At 37.5% G+C, this 24,457-nt stretch overlaps 1 protein-coding gene across 1 annotated transcript in view; it reads right to left on the bottom strand.

Annotated features, from left to right (window-relative positions):
* Positions 1–795: 795 nt before the first annotated feature.
* Positions 796–24,457, bottom strand: part of PDZD8 (PDZ domain containing 8) — a 49,435-nt gene continuing 25,773 nt past the window's right edge. Inside the window, exons 4-5 of the mRNA XM_031597412.2 lie at positions 3,638–3,800; positions 796–3,093 (exon numbers count right to left, since the gene is read on the bottom strand). Coding sequence (XP_031453272.2) covers positions 890–3,093; positions 3,638–3,800 — 2,367 coding nt within the window. The 3' untranslated portion in view covers positions 796–889. The remainder of the gene's footprint in view (positions 3,094–3,637; positions 3,801–24,457) is intronic.

A 24,457-nucleotide genomic window follows, 5' to 3' on the forward strand; every position in this document is an offset into this window, starting at 1 on the left:
AAAACACAATTTTCTTTTATCAGCTTTTTAGATATACACCAACACTTGAAGACAACTTTGTTCCAGAAGGCAACCAGACTCTCTCATCTCAAAAATACTCCCAGTTTGATTATTGGGAGATAGTGGTACGTCCTTTAATATTATTAAATCAGGATATGATGTCCTAAAATTGCAGGGAGGCATTTTCTTGCATAGCATTGCTATGGATGATATTAAGAACTATGACAAGTTCTTGTATTTAACAAAAGTATGGAAAATAAGTGACCTGATACTCAATCACTCTAACAAGTATTAATAACAGACACACAAAAAAAGATGCTTTGTTTGTTTTCATGATACGTTTGGCAAGAAATACACAACAGCCAGCAGACATAAAATAACTGCAATCAAAATTTTAAAGCCTGGTCCCTCAGCAATTTCTGTGTCAGACATCAGCTTAGGCATGCAACAAGCCTTTTTTTTTTTTCATCATAAAACAGAAAAATGGAAACTAAATATTTCAAAAAAGCCTGGTAGTTTTTTGTTGAAATCATTATCTCAAAAACAAAAAAAAAAAAAGGGGTGGGGGTCCAGGAGTGGGGGGGAAGTAATATAATAGGGACACCACACATTAATATGAAATGGTAAGGTTACAAAATTAGAAAAAATGAAAATAAGTTATTAAAAATAAATTTCCAATATAAACCCCAAAATGCAGTTTTAACCAGCTAGTTTAATAAAACGATGGTGCTGCAGCTGGAGAAGAACCATTATCAGCTGTACTCTTACATAGGCAAATAACTGTGGAGAAGCAGGTGTTTTATACCAGCGTTTTAATTCGTTCTGTATGTTTGTAATTAAGTGCAAAGCATTTGCTTAAGTCCGGTCTTCCAAAGGCTAAACGTGAATATCAGTCTACTGACTGAGGTGGATCAACTGATTCATCTGATATGATGTTGAATGTCGGAACCTCTGTCAGACCAGTATCTTCGTTATCCACTTCTTCTGCTATACTGGCTTCCTCTGAATCTTTAGTCACTCTTTTAGACTGCCGGTCTGAGGACATGCTCTCCAAAGACTCTATATCCTCAATGCCTGCTCTATAGTGGATCATCAGCAGCGTAAGGGCTTGCAGTCTTTCACCTGATTTAGCCAGCGCAGCAGAAATCAACGCTTTTTTCCTTGCCTCAGTTGCCTCTTTTTCTTCTTTAACAAGTGAATTGTTATTTTCCAGCTCCTGGTCTATTTCGTTCTGCAACTTATCCAACATAAACTCTAATTTCTGAAAACGTTCCTCTGTGGGTAGACTTCTGTAGAGATCACGCCCAATTTCTTTAACTGCAATGAAGACACTGTCATCTAGACCACCCTCCTTTCTGACCAGTTTTATCCCACTCCCACTACCTGATGCACGTTTTGAAGGACTACTTGGACCACTAATTTCAGTATCGCTACTTTCATTATCAGAAGTGTTTGGTGTGTGCTTTGGTGAAGGCTCTACAATCTCTGTTCCCTGCTCGGAAAGGCGAGCTTTGGGGACTTGACGGAGGTTTAACAGACGAGTACTTGTATTGATGATATGCCTGGTCAAACCTGCAGTCCTGTTAACAGATTTAGACTCTGAATCGACACGAACGGATACAGCTTGAGAAGTTTCCTGTCCTTCTGCTCTACAAGCTCCTGCAGTTCGATCATGTCGCTTTTCAGCTCCTACACAGAAGGGTGTTTCAGCTAGACATTTCTCTTGACATTTTTTATGGCAAACATAAGCACAGAGCATACACTGTGAAGCTGCTTTAGTCCATACCTTTTTTTTACAGTAATCACACCAAGTTGGATTCTGAAACTGAGTATCTTGAAAGTTATGCTTGTTCTCAGTAAGAACAATTTGTCCCAAGTAAGGATCCTCTTTCTGAAGTACATTAACTTCTTCTTCCAGATGGCATTCCTTTTCTTTCTCCAACAGAAAATTTGAATCATCTGCTTCACCTTCTTTAAAATATTTAAAGTGTAAAGCTATATCACCATAACAGAACTTTTCATTAAATCCCTTATGGGTTGTCAAATTCCTCAATGCTGTTCTAGTGACTGCTGCTTTAGGTGTAGGAGCACTCAATTTAAATGTTCTAACATATTCCATTGATGATGTAGCTATACAGTCTAAAGCAATTTCTTCAAGTTTTATGCTTGCATATCCTAAGCAGATAAAACCACCTGCTTTGAAAGGGTCTCTGCACCACAGTGCAACATTAAGGTACTTATGGGATGCTTCCACTTCAAATAGACAGGAGGATGTTCTTGTCTTTGGCCATCGACCTTGTCGGACTCGATATGGAATTTCTGGTGATTCCCAAGTTCGATGATCATCTCCACCATCTTTGTGACTACGTGCATTTTCTGAAATTCCATCTTTTAATGCATCTTGTTTTGGTATTGTTGCTGCTTTTGATAATGTTGGGTCTTCTGTTTGATCATTATTCTTTACTACTTTCTCTGTACATTTATCTCCATTACCTGAAGATGGAGGTGGCCTCTCTGTTTTTTCAGAAGATACACCTCCAGTTTCCAACAGATTTTGAGTTTCATTAGTAGGCAAAGTAGGCCTGATTTGTGGTCTAGGTGGTACAGGAGGCTTAGCACCAGAACCTTGTGACTGCTTACCCAACAGCTGTGATGCATCTGAACTCTCAGAGGCTTTCGGTGTTGCCAGTTTGGCTCCATCTTTCTGTTGCATTTTAGACGTTGTCTGATAATTTCCTAAATGCAGTTTTCGATTCAGAATTGGAGATATGGTTCCAAGTGGTTTAGCAGCAAGTATTACTACTGAACGTTTGGGACTTGGAGTTGTTGGCATATCTTCTTTTTGCTCAGGTGACTCACATGCTAAGTCCTCGAATTCTGAATCAAAATCTCTGCTGTCAATATCAGCTGATACATTAACTTGGTCATCTTCTTGCTGTGTCAAGAAAGCAGCATCTTCCAATTGTCCAAATCCATCCTGTAGTGCTGAACCATGCTGATTATATCCAACAGGCCTTTCATAAAAAACTAAGACTTTGTCCCCAGCCTGTCTAATAAGCTTCAACACTTGGACAGTTGACGTGATTTTAACACCTATAAAAAAGATGAAAATGTTAAATTTGAAAATATGATAATAATGTGAAAAAAAACTCAAAGTGTCTATAAATACTTTTAGAGCTTTAACAGTGAGCAATAGAATTATCACTAAGAGGAAGTCAAGCGATTATGACAAAAGAACTAAACTGAAATGTAACAGCTGGATCCCTCTAATTTTATCCATACAAATATATCATTTCAGGAGTTGGAAACGATACTAACATGCACAGCTCAGTTTTGTGTTCTTGGTTTTTGGTCGTTTTTTTTTTTTTTTAAACATTTTTTGGGTAGTTAAAATATATTTACATTGAAATGTTTATTCTCCTTTATGTTGGCTTCTACCCAGCAAATAGTAAATAAATATGCAAGAGAAATGAACGAGTGAATAACCTTAAGTGGCAATAAATATATAAGTGTTAGTATTTATTATGTGATTAGGCACATGTAATTGTTGAGAACAGCAGTCTAATTGAACTCTAAGAGGAAATGCCCTTCCTGTTTGCAAGACAGCACTTATTTTGAAAGCTGACATATTACTCACTGCCAATGGCTAGGAGTCTGTCACCCCTCTGTAGATCAGCAGCTGCTGCAGGTGAGTTTGGTGTAACCGTTTCAATAACAACATGCCCCGCATCATCTTCCTTGGACTGCACGAGGCGGAGCGTGAGGCCAACGCTTTGCAGATTCCCTTTCACTAGCTCTGCCTAGAGAGAGGAAAATTAAAAGTTAGAGTATGGTGATTGGACAGACTGTAAGGACTCGTGGTTACTAACGAGCTTGCTGCACTGAAATTATACAGCTGATATTATGGTAGGAATCACTTTGTATACACTATGTTTATGCTATAAAACCCATTACTATCAGTATCTCTCCAGCAGTCCACACAAGAGGTTCCTGGAGCGAGAAAGATTTACAGTCCATGTCTGTTACAAAAACTTATGTAAAACAAGCCTAAGACAAAATAAAACACTTATTAGTCTAAGAAGTTTTGTGAAAGACCAAGAACAATTTCCTCATATTTATCTTCCTTGATATGGTAAACATAAGATAAATTTCAATTGCAATCTCAAATAATTCTTAAAATAATGTCTGAGGCACAAACTCTGTAGTAGAGTTCCACCTTGACCATTCATGCACAGACTTCCAAGTTAAGAGATCCTTAATGAAAAATATACCAAGGTTGTGTCAAATTGTTTACGTGCTTCAATAGCTGAGATTTTTGTCAATCTTGTTCTTAATACAGACAGTTCTTAAAGAATAAAGTACTTTTTTTTCCCCCCCTATAGGATATATCTTTCAGACTCTTTCAGATGACTGCCTACTATCAGTCTGCTGAAGTACATTCTGTTTATTTGAAAAGAAGAACTTGCAGACTATGACTCAGCTCCACAGAAATAATTTGTTTTTTATTTTTACTATTATTATTATTCCCAAGCTCAGAGACAGATACTTTTTGTAGAAAGTTTTTTATGTAGGCTTTCTATTTGGTTTCAATTTACTGAGTTTAGGCAGACTTCTCCATCCTTCTGCATTTACTTGTTGCTATTCAAGTGTCTATGTTTGCAATGTCTGGAAGTTGATCCTCCTCTTCTGAGGATGTGTTCAGTTGCTTAGTTTTGCACAGTGGCATTTCACAGATGAAATGAATTATCTACATTTCAGTACATGACTCTCAGCTGTACAGCTCTCATTTCTTGGCTATAATCCTAAAAAAACCCCTTTGTTGTTTACTTCTTTACAAAGGTAGAATTGCTACCCAATTAACAGTATGCACAATATCAACTGGCATTAACTTTAAGTTCTGTTACTTAATTTCTGCATTTCACACTCGCACTAGAGATGCTCTCTCCCAAACTTTGTTAACCTACTGAGAGTGCCAGTAACCTGTGCATGAATAACAAGATCCAATATAAGCTTAATTGCATTTCCAAAACTCAAGGTTCTTCTATAACACCAGAAGCCCCTTACAGAAACAAATGGTATTTTTTGGCTGGCTTGTTTTTTGTGTTTTGCTTTTTTTTTTTTTCAGGTCGTTCCCATTTAAAGGAAACTGATATGCAATATACTAACTCAAACTCTGCTAGAAAGCATAGAAGTTAAAAATTACAAACATTTGTGGAAGAGAAACTTTTAAAATTAAAAAATATTAGTCTTCAGTTACAATTAATGCAAGCACTAGTTTAATATTTCAACTGTCAAGAACACAAATTACACAAATTTGCTCTAGTAGCAAACACCTGCAACAAAAATCCCTTCAACAGTCAATCTCTCTATACAATATACCTCCGCATATAACCACCAGATGAGGAGGCCATCACTTCTGGGATTTGCCACAGACTCTGAAGTACTTAACTCTTACTTTTACTGTAGCAACTCCTTTGAAAGTCCTGCTTTAAGTTTAGATTGGACAGGAACTTCCAGATCTTTGTATCTGAATAGATAATGAAGCTATGATCATGAAGATAAGAAAGGGAACTTCCACTTCAGGAACACTAACAAGCAAGAACATTACATAGACCAAAAAGCAAACCTACATGCATTTTTTTGCTCTACTTTTCATTAGCCCAGTGATGTACAGAGCCATTATTGAAAGAATTTTAAGAAATAAATTGATCTCTAGACAGACTGGTGAAGAAAAAAAAAAAAAACAACAGGATAATTCTGCTCTTAACATTAAGTTATTCATGTAATGCAGTTAGGCTCCTTTATGGGTATATCTTTTGATGTATTTTGCTATATTGGATTTACTTTGATGATATATAGATCTCCCTAAGTCTTACAAAGGCTTGGATCTTCACCTCCAGAACTGGAGTTAGTAAATAAGACATGACAATTTTAAGTCATAAGAATCCCAATTAATGTTGTGTCATTACAAACACACGCTGCTCTAAGCTTGCTTGACAACCACCGTAATATTTTTATAGAAACTACCTCATTAAAAATCAACCTTTCTTTACATTTCCTCATCCTTTCAAAGAGCAGCACGGAGAAGCAATGGCCTTTCAAAATGCTTGTTCTTCAGAAAATCAGAAAGTAATAAGCCCTCTTCAATAAGGAACATCACAAGGGAAAAAAAAGAATCTTGTAACACCCAACACCTGAAAAAGGCAGTGAGGACCTCTAATCACTGCTGGTACTTGCAAATCATGGCAGACTGCACGATGAGCAGAATTTGGGAGAAAAGGGTATTCTTAGATGGTAAAAGGGAAAAAAAAAAAAGTTACCAAAACCTTCTTCTTATAGTTTGTCAATATAGATCCTTATCCCTTTGAGCTCCCTTTGAATTCAAGGACTTTGAGCAGTTCTCAACAGTGTTCTGACACAGCAATGCAAATACTTTGCTTTAAGAGAGAACAAACCTCAGAGGTGATTTCCAGCATTTCACTCTTTCCTCTTCCCCCAGGGCCAGACCACATAAAAGCAGCCAAGGACAGCTGGGACCCAAAGACACTTAGGTATCTCAGCACATTTGGCTTCCATGCAGGTACACCAACTGCTTATTAGAATGTGCACGAATCACTTGTGGTGAGGAGATGTGCAATAACCTAACGGTATCTGAGGGAAAAGCTGCTTTTGGAAGGAGAAGGCCTTTGAACATAGCAAACAAAGTTCACCCCGTTCATCCCAACATTTTATTAACTTTGGCACAGTCGCAGATTTTCTCACAGAGTAAACCAGTTTAATGTATCAATCCAAACCAGATGAACAGTTTCCTTGACTTTTTTTTCCCCTTCTGACAATTCCCAGTTCCACCAAATGCCAACACCCCTCACACCTCCAGCTAGCTGCAAGCACAGCTCAGGGCTGCTTCAAGCTTTTTGGAACACACTGCCTCAGCAATTAAATTTACAAAAAAACCAACAACCCAGCAGCATCTTTGTGCAGCCAGCATGGCTTTGTTATATGTGAAAGAAAAATAAGAAGCATGAAAAATGCAAGATCTACAGGAAACTGGAACATCAGAAGCTGTAAGTCAAGTAAATGATGGAGAGGTATTAGAGAATTGTTGATAATGAAAAGACAATTATTACAAAGGAAACTTGCTCCAAGGGAGAAAAATTAACAGCAGTGTTTCAAAGAAACAAGTTCTAAACAATTAGCTACATCATATTGAATCAGATTTACTTTGATTTAATAGATGCTAGCTCCTGCAAACCTTCCACTGCAGTTGCTTCAACAAGGTGCAAGATCAAGTAGATAAAGTGATGTGCTTGTTAGTGAAAGACAGGCAAAGTAATTTATATTGGAACTGTTAGAACTGAATTATGTCATACAATTTGGGTATGTATTTTTAATTAAAAGTAAGCATTCCCCAGACCCTTTACAATAACATTAGATGCTGTGGAACACGAATGACTACCTCAGAGCTGAAGAGTAAGTAATTTCCTCAGTGTTTTATTATTCAAGTACAAAAATGAGAAGACAAGATTACACTCACTTTAAAATTAATAAAACTGTTTGATGCACAGCTGTGGATGCCTGACTTTTAGAGAACAAAATATATAAGCATTGATTTCACGCTAAAGGCTTCAGTTCATTTATAGGCATAAGTGCATATAAAGAGCCAATGTGGGGTATACCTCCTCCAATACTTTGTTCTGTAGTGGAAGTACACTCTGGAAATACAATGCAGCAGAGAATTTTGTTGTGTCTCATAGCCTCACCCTAACTCAGTCTCCTCATTTTGAAAGCCTAAGAGATCTTTGTGAAAATCATCTTTAAACACATCGACATTGAACTTCACAGCAAGTGAATAAGAATACAGAAATTTATAGCTGAACATTTGGGTGACTGTTCAAATAGGATGCAGATTTAATCTCCAAAAGCCTCCTAAAAATGCCGGTTTGAAAGTGTTTGCAAATGCAAAAGGATGATAAACATGTCTCTCGTTGGCATCTGCCTACATGCTACAGGTACAAGTGTGATGCCATCTCATTTACTGTTTGCTTCCAAAACTTCACATATGTACTTTTTTAGATACAGGGGTAAAAATATCATCAACAATATATCGTAGTAATGAGACCACAGTAAGTTAGCATTAGATAAAACACTTCCATTTTGAATTTCTAAGATGACATAATAATGTACATCAAGAAATACTGACAATAATTTTGAATGCCAACGAATGCTTCAGCACCTAAACACAATACAAGAAATCTTATCTTACTGATTTACATCAACTAAAGATTAATACGTCTACAAGTATTTTTTCCTCATTATCAGTGGTATCTAACATGCTGCATATGTCACTGACCCATCACTTTCTATGCTGTATCACAGATAAAAGCTTCACTTTTTCCAACTCATGAGTGTTACTACAAAGAATCTTGTGTATTCTTGGAAGAATGCTCTAATGTGTTTGGGGAAAAAGTAGAGTTAAAATGTATACAATGTGCCTATGAAGTATTACAGAGATCCCTTCACATTGTGAGGCAAGGAAGGAATATTTCATGTCGAAACAGTAACATTAAAGAACAAAACTGGGAAACAGTTGCTTCTATTCAGAAGACTCATATTTATACTATTAAAAAAAGTTTCTGGTATATAATCTATCAAATTTGGACTTTTACATTCCTGCTTTTTCAACCCTATATGGACAGATTTCGATAACATGACCTACATGGGGAATTGATTGCTAGCTTAATTATATGGGCTAGATCAGACAGTGAAAGGAAGCAGGGATCACCAAACTCATGAAACATTCCTCAGAAACACCAGATTCAGAAGAAAAAAAAAAAAAAGGCAATGTTCTGAATGTTTGGAGAGGATTTCAATCTAAGCACGAACTGTCTGATCTGGATATTGACCAAGGAATCCATGATGACAGACTCTAATTTCCCAGGCATAGAGACAGCTCTCAACAACAGGAAGAGAAGAAAGTTTGCTGAGCATGAGAGTTAGCCTTGTTTTATGAATGCTTAAATAGCTCAGTAGTCAATACAGCATGTATTGATCATCAACAATCACAGCCTAGGTTCATTACTATCACATCTTACGTGCCTATAAATGTACTGATATACACAGCTGCATGGAAATTCATAAAAAGATTTCTTCAGAAACTTGCAACTTAGGCTGGAACTTTCAAGTGATCCTCTGGATAAGTAATCCATTCTAACATACAGCAAAACAAATACAAAATTCAGTACAACACAACTGAGCAACACACAGGAACAGCACAGCCATTTCAAACTGTTTGCCTGTTTGTCTGCTTTTCTAAGCTGTGACCAGTTCCAGCAGTCAGCTCGTCCTGTGCATGACCTGTACTCCACTTCTTCATTTCTTCTCCCTTCCACTCAGAGCAGTTTATATACTTGAAGGCAAACAGCTTTGCCTTCCAAAGAACCAGTACCTCTGCTGGTATCTGGAAATGCCCTGGGAACAAAAACCTCTTCCCATCTCCCGTGACTACGCCATAGAATGAAAACACTGGCATTAACCTGTGTTAACCTGTATTCGGATACTGATTCAGCTGCACAGGAGGAATTACTCCACTCTAAAGACTTCGATTAGATTTAGTACAGGGTAATTTGTCACTGGTCTGAATTATTCTGGTATATCAACATCACAGTCCTGTACAGCAGCATGGTCCTACTTTCAATTGCTTTGACAGTATGGATCTAAGATTTTACCATTTTCCTCTTTCTCTTCTTGACCATTTCAAATATCCTTAAGTATAACACAGAATTTTATCCAAGCTGCTAAGAGTAATATCAATCATAGAAAACAGGTATCAGTTGCCTGCCAGAATTAATAGCTAACTGATTAATGGACAACTCTGACTGAACAAATCTCAGGAAATACAAAGAGGTCAGAAGTGATGATGGAAAATTCTGCAAAGTGAAGATGTTTAAGCAAACTGAAAGCACTGCCCGAAAAAATAAGAGTTTCAGATCAAAAGTCATTTATATTGGAAGCAATTTTCATGGGACAATTTCCTATGAACAGATGAGATTTTTAAATAAAGTATGTGCCACAGTAAAAAAGAAAAGAAAAGAAATAACATCAATAAAGGAATCTGTACAGCAAATGTGTCACAAAGAGAGATGGGGGTTACCAGCAGTGGAATCACTGCACTACAGCAGCCAACTTTGCTTTTTGTGGAGCATCAGAAACAACTGAGAGAGTTCTCATGGTGATAGAAACAGTGAAAAAGAGCCTTTGCTGGTAATTCTTCTGGCTCTGCGAATCACAGTCTGTGCACATGGATAGATACACAATTACATCAAACTAAGGCTGCAATGCAGTCCACATTTTTCTTTAGGGAAGAAGATACATTTTATTTATTTATTTATTTCTACTAGTCCTGCGATGTAGAAAGCCAATGGGCATCACTGTTTTTTGTTCTACATCATCTCTTTTAAATTGTGAGTGTTATGCATCTGTCTAACTCCACCATCACATGCTATTTGTCTGGAATCGCAGTGACAATTCACAACAGTAACATTAAACAGCTGCATGCCTATCCAATGAGCCTACCCAACGAACACATTTGTCACCAGCAAGGAACAGAACAAGCTAGGTACTGCACAAAGCAAAAAGCTACGTGCTATTTTCCACCAGCTCTTGTGATGCATTGCAGGTACTCTTTTCCTGAACCAACACTAACCTGTACTTGCTGATCACACAAGGAAGCGGGCTACATGACGTGCAAACTGTGAGCTGTTTAGCAATTATGCATTGCTGAGGCGTTCTCACTAAACAGTAATTGCATGAGCTCAATGGAGGAGTTAAAGACAAACAAGGACTTGGAAAACCTGCATTTAACTTGGAAGTGTCAGAGGCAGGTATAATGCTGACCTTCGGTTTTATGCGCAGAGCTTTTTTGGAGAGCAATTTTGCACAAACACCGACGTAGCTTTTCTCTAAGTGCTCTAGCTTACTAACATCCTTTTACTCATTAAAACCAAACTGCGGTGTCTTCCTTTGGCCCAGAAAAAAAAAAAAGATTGATTTTTCCAAATCTTACACCACAATTCATGCCTTTGATAGAAAAAAGGCCTTCTCCAGCATTACTTTAGGATGACTCAGTTACATGAGTATTTTGTAAAAGTTTTGGGCACGTTAACAACAAGCACTGAAATAAGCTTACTGAAAGTGCTTGTTAAAGAACAAGATGATTACAAACACTGTGTGCAAGACAGAATCAATAGAAAGTTTACCTTCCTTATGGCTACCTTTGCGTAAATTGGTTTAAATTGTTGCACTGCAAATTACAGATACGTGAGATTAATGAGAATGTAAAAGTGTTTGGTGCTTTGAGTACATGCACAGAAGGGAAAGGTCCGGGGTTTTGTTCATCACTCCAGAAGTGGAGAAAAAAACAAAAAACACATTCAAGTAAATATATCAGAAGTCCCTAGAGCAGCTAGTAATTACTTTTGCTTATATTAGAACTAACTAGTCCTTATCAAACAATTTAATTAATCTTCATGTAATAAAGACAAATTATTAGAACATCGGGTAGAATTTTTCATAATGGAATCAATAGGCACCATGCAGAGCTTTCTGCTTCACACAAAGACACTGCTTGCCTGTTGCAGCTAACAGCATCAATCTGATTACTGATGTGGATACTGCCATCAAAATTAAAAATATGGAAAAGTTATTACCCACTGTCTGTACAGTCATCACAGACAGTAGTTTCCATGGAAATTAAATCTACAACAGTGCTTTCTAACACGTACGAATCTTAACTCTTAGTTCTCACTAAAGGGCCCAAAAGTTACATTTTAAAAGGCTTAAAAATTATATTTCTGAAGGAAAAACATTGAGAATGAATCAGCACATTATGTATAGGTTTATTTTATTCTGGAGTAGAAGAGTTTTCTTTTCACTAACAGTAATTTCAGAAAGTAACATCTGGAGTACAGCTCACTTCCATAAGATAGCAGAAGCTTCATAAATACTTCTCACCTGGGAGTCTTCACCAAAACCCACAGGTTCAAGGCAGGAGCTGAATTGCTGCCAAAACTGCCCTGAGGAAGAGCTGGGTGCTGCAGGGCAGCAGCAGCTTGCTCAGCCAGCCCCAGGACAGGCCAGGGCTTTGCCATCCCTGTCACCTGGCTCTAGCACTGCCTGCTGCTCCTGCTGCCTTCAGCTGTAAATGGGTTCTGACCAGACTTCGTGGCAGAAGGGAGGAAGTCAAGCAGTGTTATTTGACTTCTAAAAGTCTGATATTTAAACAGTTACTTACTTAAGAGAGTGAAAAGATGTAAAAACACAGTCTCACCAGCAGACTATTGCATTTTCTGGTAACAAAAGTTACATCCTTATAGCAGTAACACAGCCTAAGCAACAGTGACCTGACACGTATCCAGAACCAATGCACTTAAACAATTTAAAATAACAGATGACTTGAAGAAATCACAGCTGGTGATTTCTACACCCTGTACTCACATCACCTTGACAACTGCTATATTTCCTATCAATATTAACAAATGCCTAGATGGCTATTACAGAGAAATGCAAACCAACATCCCATATGACCTGATCATTTTTCAGGTTCCCACATTCCTGCAGAAGTGGCTGAACCCAAAGGAACTAAAGGAGACACAATAATGTGATTTATCATTATAACAACTCTTCAGAGGTAAAACAGAGTGTCCACCTGGATCAAAAGTGAGTTCTGGTTATATATGTTGTCCCCAGCCCACTGTTACCTGGTAAAACCAGATCAGCTTACTGCAGAAATTCTACAGTGCAAACAGTGAAAAAGTTGGGGATCTGTATCCAGCCTGTGCTGAATAATTACTGCAAGAAGACCAAGCTTTTGTATATCATAATCTTCCTCTAAGTAGAACAGAATCCAAATCACTCTTAATGCAAACTTAATTAAGTTCTAGACAAAACACTGCAGTATAAACATAACTAAATAAACAGTAAAGATTTCCGGGACCATACATCTATTTCTGGTTATTTTGCTGAACACATCACGTCAAATCAATTTGTTTATGGTTATAGGGCACAAGTTGCTGGCAGGCAGCAAAACAGGAGCTCACTGTCACTTCTAATTAGTGGCACCAAGACAACAGCACACCTACATGCCACATTTTCATACTGTTACCATTCATCACTTAGGAAAATTGCCACAGCTATAAACTGAAAAGGTCTTCACACCAAGTCAAATACTGACAATTCTCTGTGAAAAAGAAATCAATACTTAGCTATATTTGTTTTGCACTTGAAACATTTCCAGAATTTTCCTCCTCCCAAACACACAAAAAAATCACTTCCCAGTCTATCAGAAGAATGATTCAGAAACTGAACACCAGCTGCAAGCAGAATCAACACGCTAGCAAACTATGGAGCTGAACTTCTACTAGCGCTTCGAAGATCCAAAGGTCTGAAGTTTTCATGTTGTATTTTTCTCTCCATGGAAACAATGGGATCATACACATGGAAGGATTTGTTCCCTGTAGATAGATATCACATTGTCAAGAAAATAGAACTGGGATAACTAATTTAGACAATTACAAGCTCCATTACAATGGGTGTCTGCTGAAACAATCCCAAACAAAGAAAAGAAATAATAATTAACACTTGACTTTGTCACAATTCTCGTAGAAATTGTAGAAATCTCTACCTTAACTTACCCAGCCTCTGAAGGTAGCAAAGCATGTGAATTCACAACAAATAGAGAAAGACAAACAAGAAAAGCCACACAATTTGAGACACTGTAGTGCCACTGAAGCATGCAAGAGTGCCAAAATAAACAGGCAGGTTTAAAAACTTTCCATTTTACTTCAGTACTCACCACAACTTCCCATACTTTGGTTTTATGCACTCTTATTTTTAAAATTAACAACAGATCTTACTGATAGCTAGTGAAATATATATAAAAAAATACCCGGCAGATTTCATAACACATTATCATCCTATTTCAATTTCCCATCCTATTTTAATTTCCCCTTCTCTCCTGTGACACCAGAAAGAAGGCTTGGTTGAGGCTGCCATGAATTAGCTCAACAGAAGAATTTACAACTCATTCCCCATTCAATTTAAAAAGTGAACAAAGATTTATCTGATACTACAGGGTGCTTGAGAAAGACGCGTGTCTTCAAAAAAATATATTTAACAAGGGGCAGAGAAGACTTTAAAACACATATACATTACAAGATATACTTAAGGACTTTTTTTTTTTACGCATTAAGGTGGTAATTGTTTATGTTATGGATAGAATCTGCATGAAAACATAATTTTTAAAAATGTTTTGAGTTCTGTATCAATATTCCAGATTTAATCATTTCAGTGAGCTTTATCAAATGAAGACAACACTGAAATTGCATGGAAGAAGTTGATGAAGATATTCTGTGCAAAAAATTATTTGAGTATTTAGTAGGAGTCAGTAGTGCTACACTTCCATGACCATCACTGAAGGTCTGCTGGCTGACAAAGACAAGCTAGCAGTGCTTGCTTGCACGTGGAACAGAGAGTACGCGGCACCCTCGGCAGGCAAAGGTTGCAACCCTACCAAATGCTGCACTGTGATTTAAGAGCTCTCTGAAAACTCCTCTGAGAAAGATTCACCTTCATAAACAGTGCACCCAGCACTAAAGATTCCTAAGTCTGTTTCTTATTTAAATTGGTACTGGAAAAGAACTATTTTAAAAGTTAGTTGTCAATAATGTGGAGTGTGCACTGAAAACATTGCTAGTAAAGTACATAAAAGTTTAGTTTAGGCACAAGTTAAAAATACACTATATATATTTAACAATGAAGCCATAAACAAGTGCATTTTCTGACCATGAGAACAAGCTAAGTTAAAAATCTTGATGATAAAAATAGGATCTGAATACCCACAGATTACAGAAATTAGAGCCTCATAAAAGAACAAACGTGCAGTGTGATGAAGGATGAAATTGCTTGTGGTAATCAAGTAAATAAAGTAAAAGAGATGAACTGTAGTAAAAACATTAGGATGCAAAACTACAAACTTAGTAAGTTGCTCTGAATTCTTAATAGTCACTTCGCTCTTTGGCGTATTTCATGAGAGCAAGATGTGTTAACTCAAGAAAACTTTCAATCTCTAAAACATTTTTGAAAGCTGAAGTAAAATGTAGTCAGGAAATTATTTTTAATCATATACTGGGGGTGGGGAAGGATAAAACCACCGCATCTATGGAGTGGAGGAAAAGAAAAACGGAGAGAGAAAATAATTAGCCTGCACTGGAGAACTGCTGCCTGCATGTCCACGTGTGAGGTACTGTGGCAAATTCCCATAGCTTCACTGCTGCAGACCTCTGGTTATTAAAACTATTTACACAAACTACTTAAAAAGCCATACTTGCATTTTTAAATATCTATTTGTGCACAATGTTATACTTCAGTAATGACTGTCATGCAAATATTACAATCTAGTCTGACAGAGAAAAGTATAAAGAATTCTCTTTTTTTTTGTGAGACATACAATTTGGGAAGATAAAATTGTCAGTGTGGTGCTTTTTTTCTTCTTTAATTTTAAACTTAGAAGTCTGCTAGCCTTCAGTGTCAGAAAATCCTAATGAATAAACATGTGTTTTCGTCACGCACAGCTTGCCCTTCTTCCTGAACTCTAGAAATTTGAAATAAGCCTTTTGCTTTACATACTTGAATACCATTGGAGGACGAATCCCAGAAGATAATTTAAACTGAAAGAATTCTACACTGCTAAGTCACACAAATACCAAAATGGACTTAATTTCAGTAATTTCAGTATTTTCAGCAGAAGCATCTTTTTTTTTTTTTTTTTGCCATTTTCAGAGAAGAGCGTACTTCTGAGTTGAACTGGAAACTATTTTGCATATATTTGGTCCATTATTTTTTGAACTCGCAAAAGAGAGTGTATTCAGTCTTCTTCCGGTGCATCCACAGGTTTGCAGTCCCAGCTGGCCAAACAAAATCCAAAATGAAACTAATCTTTGTAAAAAAGCAAATTGCGTGATCCTAGCTAGAAACACGTTCTTTACTTTATGGTAAATGTGGTTTACTTTCATTCCATTTATTAGACCTAAGAGAATACTGCTTTAGTGACCTTTTACAAATTTGTTTCCTCCTAGCAGCTTTAAGTTCAGGAATTAATTACAAGCCTTGGTTACCTCAATCATATGTAGCCAAGATTGTGGTTCCAAATGCACTTCTACAGATCAGTTGGCAAGGATCTCACCATCTTCGCTTATAACAGCAGCCAAAAGTTCATTCCTCGTTATTACAAACATATTTTCAGAAAATGTTATTTGAGATTCTTCTTCAACAGCTAAAACATCAAAACTATTGTGGAAGTAGAAGCTTTTATCAAAGCAGGCAAAAATAAAATTGTTAAAAAATATTCTTTGTTCAGATATTGTCTGCAAGGAATGAAAATCCATCATAGATGTTCCCATGCTTTGGCCAAACATCCCCTGTAGCCAGACTGCGGAAATGAAATAAACAAGAACATCATATATTTATTATTTCCTCTGGTTTGCTAAGAGTATTTAGGCTAGAACTGCCTCCTGCCTGGATTATCTGGAACACAAAGAAATATTACTCTGATTCTATCAGTACAGAAATACTCCTAGATTGGTCTCAAGTAAAAAGAGTGGTTTAGTCTAAGGTAGTCCAAATGAATTCAATAGCCTTGCTGTGACCTGGAAGGCCCAGGTTACCTCCTGAGGTCTCTTCCACTCCACATTACCCTGGCTCTAGTCTAATAACCAGACTCACTGTTCAGCTAGAATTCAGTCTTGTTTGGAACTATATCTTTATATATAAATATAAATTAATATATTAATATTAATATATTAAACAGCAGAAATACTGACTACAGCAGAAAAATTGGCTCAACTTCAGGTAGTTCTATATATAATTGCTATAGTCAGTATATCTGCTGTTTAATGTTCTTGATAGTATAATTACAAGTATCTTTGAGTTTCTATAACCTATAGATAATATGTACATTAACTAGGTACATTAAAAGATTCCACATTAGCCAAATATTTACAGCTGCTGTACTCCCATGACCTTACTACTGCTGTGACTTTGGTGGTGATTTTATCCTTGTTAGATGTCCTTTGGTCTGTTTATGCAGCTATTTATCATCACACCTGGTCTCCTGCACTACATTAATAGGTATTATTTGCTCTCCCCTAATATCGCACCCGCTTTCTTTTAATAATTAACAGATATTACATCCCTAAGTACTGCTTAGAGAACTCCCTAGTACCTCAGGTATTTTCCTTACTGGAAAACTTCAAAGAAACTCTGTCTAAGGGTTTTCCTGAGCCATTTATTTTTGCTGACTGACAAGACTGCTCAGCCAACAGAAGTCTTACAACTGCCCTCTGAAGCCCCCCACCCCCCAGTTGAACATACAGTGTGGTATATTACTCCCAACACATCCTACCCTATTTGTCTAGCAGAGAATTTTCCTCAGGTCAAAACTGAGCCTGAATTCTTGCTTTCTCACAACTTACATTAAATCACTCTTAAAACAAACTACCAACAATCAACAAAAACTCTTAGCTCTCCCTTACTCTTCTGAATTTTTAAGCAGAACAGCAAAGCTAAAGAAACTCAAGCATTGGACTTCACTCCTTCATAGTAATGCAACAGGTCAAAGATTTCCAAAGCAAATGTAACTGCTTTGTTTCATCATCACATGAAACAAGGTCACCTAGACAGAACACGTTCACCTGCACATCATCACTACCTGCTCCTTTTCCATTCTGAGCAATGTTGTGGGATTTGAGTTATAAGATCTCTTGCCTACAGTCCTTTTTCTCCCACCCTCTCAACTACTTACCATACACAGCTGGAGCACTCCAAGTATTTTTCTCCAATGCTGATTTGCAAACTGCTTTCTTTCTACAATCTTTACTGTAAAGGACTATAGCATCAACCACACTGCACGATCTAAATCCACGGACAAGCAACTTACCTTACTGCCACCCCACAGAACCTAGTTTTACCCATGCCTCCACTGCACTTCCATTATTTACTATACTATTCACAAAAAAGAAAGGAAAAAGCTGGATAACCTTTAACAAGTAAATCTCAGCAAGATGGCAACAATATAAATCTATGGTTTTTCAACTCATTCAAGAGACAAAAGAGATAGCAACAGCAAACCGCCAGCATGGAATTTGCAATTTAAGAGTTATTTAAAGCACATGTCTACATTTGCTTTTTATCTCAGATCAGGTGTGTGCTTAGAGGCTGAGCTTCCCATGGCCTCTGCTCCCTGAACTGTGATTTGCATCACAAAGGGCTCCTTCAACCCAACCTGCACTGCAGCCAGCCAAACTTAAACCCCACCATGCTCTGCTGCTTGAGGTCAGCTTCATTCACTGTCTATAAACAGGTCTCAAATTTAAGCTTCTGAATACAAGAACGTTATGCACCATCTATTAACATCCCTGTCACAGGGTTCATCTCGTACCCCTTAACAACAGGTTACATAGTTCAAATTAATGTTGACTCCACATTTCAAGGAAGCACCAAGTGACTGAACATTAATTTATAATTTTACTAAGTTACTTGTTACGCAGGTAACTCATTCTATTATAGAACTCTGTGTATGTGCATTTTTGTTTCTACTTATCCACAAATTTCCATCAGCTTTGAGACCAACGGTAATCATCAGTTTTAAGGGGAGGTTAGAGAAGATTACAATGCTTGGCTGTATTAGGAAGTTGTGAACACTGTATTCCTAAGCTTACTTAGGATGTAATTCATAGTTATGTAAGTATTTTGAGTTTACAAGCTGCTGTACAGCCTGTTCTTGCTTTACTCCCGCAGATGTACGATTTAACTACCTGTGAACCCAGAACCAAATTTCTGCAATTGCTCTGCTAACCATCATCTTTGCGTTTTTTGACTCTCCTACAAGATTAGAGCTGTAAATTTAAATGAGTCCCAGATAAGTCCAGGCCAATGTCTCACGAGTCAAGTTATTGTAACAATCTACATTTTTAAACATGTGGTCAATTTGCTATCCAAAAAATCATCATGTAAATTTAACTGAAGAACGACTGATACTTTTGATTTTTTATATATATATATACACACACACACACTCCTACATATATTAAATGCATGTATACATATATATGTTAAAAGTATGTGTGTACATAAAACATGCATATACATAATTATATTTGGATAAAAAAATGGTTTTGTAACTAAAAACAATTAAAAATTCAAGCTTTCTGGATATCCAGCCTCAGATTTCTAGAGGCTGTTTTTGGGGGTTGTTTTCTTCCTTCAGCTAAAGAAAATATATAGCTTTAACATCAAATGGATCTGAGGGTGTGCAGACATTATATTTGTTAAAAGCTGAGCACCTAAAAATGGAAACAGATGACGTTAGTAAAGATCTGAAGATACTGACTTTTGCTTAAGATATCTGTAAAGACATCATAGTTCAAAGAGTCTATTTATCTTACCAAAAATTTAATGGAGCCAGCCTTTTAATAGCCTGCATTAAGAGAAATGTTCCATTTTTTAAAACGATGACTCACTTCTGATTACTTCCGATGTATAGGTGTCCTTTGCAGAGTATCAGGCTGCTCTATCTAACCTTCGTACACTGGAATGACCTTTTAGTCATTTTATTTGCGTGATGGGAAGCAGCAATTGCATTTTTGATCCTCAAGGCTTTCGTAGGGCAACTGCTATGCTGCCCACCCATATTTCTCTCTCATTTGTCTGCCATAGTTATAGAGCTTTTGGAGAACACATACCACATCTGCATTACAAAATGCCTGCTTAGGCTTTTTTTTCCATCATTACCAAAAGTATTTTAAAAATAGTAATCCTTCAGTAAAAGGGAGAAGAACCACCTGTGTACTATTAATCAGAGCACGCACTTTTGCCCTCAAAAGCAGGTTTCTCCCCTGTTTTTCTTACAGTAGTATGGTTAGGTTGCAGTTGGATTTGATGATCTTTAAGGTCTTTTCCAACCTGAGCAATTCTAAGAATCATAGAATCAATGACAGAAAACAACCACAGTACTGTAACTAATGAGAACAATAACAGCAACATGTACTCCAAACACCATCCTCATTGAATGCGTGACCTCCAGATGCTGAGCAACACCCTGAAAGACCTGTAAAAGACTTAACACCAAGAGACAAGCATCTGATTTCTGCTTTGGCTTGTGATTAGAGGGAAAAAGAACAAAAAAAAATGAATAGTCAATTTGAGATAATGTTCAGAGAAATAATTACAGCATTCCAGAAAGGTGAGACACTACCCATGTAACAACACAGCACCTCGAGTCCAAGAATTTGAACTACTTAACTCATTTGACTTCATAAAGATAGCAACTTGACATAAGACTGTACTCAGAATAAGGAATTCCTCCCACAAAATTAAAGGCTTTCTTTGCAGTCATTCAGTAGTTTATAGCCCTGTATTTTGACACTTCAACCACAATTTCAGACCACTACACATCAACTGTCTGTGGGGTATGAACATTCATTTTCCTTCTGTGGAAGGACATCAAGTATCTATATTAAAGAATAGTAGGTTCTTCAGTGAAATCTTTAATTCTGAAATTATTGTAGTATATATAATTAATTAAATGCCAATTAATTAAATAAGGATATTTTCCAAAACCTTCATTCAAAATTTCTTCCTGGCATTTAGCCTGATTATACTCATTTAATCTGATGTAATTTTTGTATTTACACCAACTACAACAGCAGTGAGAATCAGACCTAAGTACTGAGATTTTGTCTACCAATGAGTATTTAAGTACATGTTAATATGGTCTACATATAAAACAATCAAGAAGATTTGAATATCATCTCTCAAACTCATAAGAACAGAAGGGTAGCTGCTGAAATCCAGACAGGAACACAGATGTACAGGGCCATTACTAGGTAAGAAATCTGAATTATACAGAGAACCAGAGAAGAGGTTGATGCTCATCACTACTTAAAATCAATATAAACAGCTGTGCTTATGCACATCACCCTTCTAAGTGTACAACACTTAGGCCAAAGTAGATGAGCAAAAGAAGTACAGCTTCAAGTCACATACCCACCAACCAGACTCTAGCCTATGTCTAACACTTCCATTGTTATTGATGGATACTCAGATCCCTACTGTAATTTAGAGACTCTCAAAATTAAAGACTCAGTTCTATGAATCATTTCCATGAATCCTGACAGGCAAAAAATTGCTTGAGAGAACAACTTCACACAAATTGTCACATTTTAAATCGATAAAGTTTCAATATTATGTTTCTCAGTTTATGTCTTAGATATGAAACACTTGGTCACTCTGTCAGCTGGCAAAAGAAACTCCATATAATATTTCTATTTAAAGTCCATAAAGTCTTTCATTTTTCCCCCCATGTGTTTCAGAGGCAAAGAATTGAGTTTGAATATACCAAAGTGAGAAAGAACACACTGGGATGAATGTGATGCTAGTAAAAGGTCTGACTTTCAAAAAAAGAGATTTTTTGAAAATGCATGTCAGACTTCTAGAGTTTGGAAGCCACCTATCCAACATAATAGTCACCACACCCCAAAGCCAAACACCTACTTTTGGGCATTACGACCCTCAGGAAGAAGACCTTGCACAGATGATTCACTTGTAAAAGAGCATTTCAAAGGGAAGAGAGCCCTGAACCTTCTACTCCCATCCCTCCCTCTCCAATGCAGCCACATGCAGCAACCACCAGCACAGATGCTGGCTCCCTGGCTGCAGAACTTCACAACAGAACATAACTACATAGTTTAGAAAGTCATTCCCAAAATGTACTAAATTGCCCGGAAACCATTTTGTTTACTCTGGTCAATGAAACACTGTTATCTCTCTTACAATAGCCCACACTGTTTACACAAACAAAGTTAGCTCTCATGCATCAGCCATCTATTTATTTAGCAGGAACGGCTAAATAAATCTCTGTAAATCAACTTCTTTGCAAACAAGAAACACAGCTGCTGCAAAACCTACTTAAAACTCCTTCCCACATCCAATATTTTGAGCAGGTGAGAAGAATAAAGAAATAAATCAGCACAGAGCATCAGTGATGCACTACAGCGTCGTGCCTGGCTCGTATTTTGCAAGCATTCTTAATGGAAAGAGATCATGCTCTACTTCATTCATAACTGTTTATTTTACATGTGAAGCTGCACAATAAGAAAAGCTTACACTTTCTACTCTAACTAGGTACTATCTGAAGGATATAGAAAAGATGGAAGTAAAAATTAGAGAATACATACTAGAGATTGGTAATTGCGTGAGTAACCTCTAATGAACATTAAATGCTAAAAGGAATACTGCTTATCAGGTCAGTAATAAGCATTGAAAGAACATAAGCAAGAAGAACTAATCCCTGATGAACCTCAAAAGTTTTATGTGCATTCTGTAATAATGTAGAAGGAACTCGGCACTTTGTTTTACTTTGCAATCCTTTTTCCTAATATTTTAAATGTGAAAGCCAGAAAGTCAGACTCAAAGCAGGCTATCAGAACCCGCTGCAGAACAACAAGTGCTCTGAGAAAAGCTCACAATTTCAAGCACAGCCATGAGGAGAAAGAAGGTGCATATATGGAATATTAAGACCTGGATGCAGTTGATGCTTTTTACACTGCCCCCTTCTGCAGCAAGCTGTGGAGCACTCTGCTTTTCAATCAGGATATGTGTGCCCAAGAACACAGTGTGTATCTCCTGAATGATTTTTATTTATTTTTTATATGAGCAGGCAATATTAGGTCACACTGTGGCTGTGGCAGAAGCACCTCGTTCTGGACCACCTGAATACACGTGCACCAAAAAAGTGGTTTTGTTTGCTTTTCTTTTAAAGTTCACAGAATCATAGAATCTCTCAGGTTGGAAAAGACCTTGAAGATCATCGAGTCCAACCACGACCTAACCATCCTACCCTAACTCTAACAATGCTCCACTAAATCATGTCCCTGAGCACCACATCCAAACAGTTTTTAAGCACATCCAGGGTTGGTGACTCAACCACCTCCCTGGGGAGTCTATCCCTGTGCTTCACAACCCTTTCTGTAAAGAAGTTTTTCCTGATATCCAACCTAAACTTACTCTGGGGCAATCTGAGTCCATTTCCCCTCATCCTATCACCTGTCACCAGTGAGAAGAGACCAACCCTGCTCTCACTGTAAGCACCTTTCAGATACTGGAGGAGAACAATAAGATCTCCCCTCAGCCTCCTTTTCCCCCAGACTGAACAGCCCCAGTTCCTTCAGTCTCTCCTCATAGGGCACATTATCCAAGCCCTTCACCAGCCTTGTTGCCCTTCTTTGGACCTGCTCCAGCACCTCAATGTCCCTTCTGTACTGAGATGCCCAAAACTGAACACAGTTCTCAAGGTGAGGCCTCACCAGAGCCAAGTACAGGGGCAGGATGACTTCCCTAATCCTGCTCACCACACCATTCCTGATCCAAGCCAGGATGCCATTGGCCTTCTTGGCCACCTGGGCACATTGCTGGCTCATATTCAGCCAACTGTCCATCAGTACACCAATGCCCCTTTCACCAAGGCAGCTTTCCAGCCACTCTTCCCCAAGCCTGTAGGGTTGCCTGGGGTTGTTGTGACCAAAACGCAGGACCCAATACTTGGCCCTCACTACAGAAGGTCTCATTAAAACACAGAGAAACAGAAATGCTCTGAGGCCTCCAGTAAAAAAGCTTAAATGTTTCGGGTGAACCAGAAAAAAATCCTGATGGCCTTCAAGTTTATTTGAAAGACGGATTACAGAACATTATGTAAGGCACAAATCTCAGAACTATTCCCCATTGAATTTACAAATATTATCAAATTTTACAAGATCATGAATTTTCATAAAAAGTGACATTTTGAAAAAGCTTCCCTTGCTTTAATCCTCCTCCTTTCTTTTGATAGGATTAAATGCTGAAATGGCAGACTGTTAAACAAGCAGACCGAAATGCCAACTGTGAGGCATTTAATTCTGCGTATTTACAAATTAACGTTTCACAGTTGCTTCAAAATTTGACATTATTGTTGGGTATCCTCAGGCAACTCATTTCAGAAGGTGCTGAATTTGATTTACATTATTACTCGTTTTATATTTGTGTGTCACTACCAGAATACCTTTAGTTTCCCGTAAGCCCTGATAAAGCAAGTTTAGTTTTATGAAAGACTAAGAAATATCCCTTTTGTTTTTATTAAAATGTACCAACCAGCCTGCCTAGAGTAATTTCAGAAGTTACCACTGTATTCATGCGTAGAAGCCCACAGCTGACAGAATCACCTCCCACAAGCAGCAAAGACTGTGGTCTGTGTACGTGTAAGTGGATACGCACAAACTCAGAACGTATTGAGAGGCTGATGGCACTGCCCTTACCAGTTACTTCAGTGCTGACCTCTGAATGTACGGAGAAAAGAATAAGTGGGATTTGAAAA

This window comes from Phasianus colchicus, chromosome 8 (genome assembly GCF_987193195.1).
Source record: "Phasianus colchicus chromosome 8, bPhaCol1.hap1.1, whole genome shotgun sequence".
Taxonomy (NCBI): Eukaryota; Metazoa; Chordata; class Aves; order Galliformes; family Phasianidae; genus Phasianus; species Phasianus colchicus.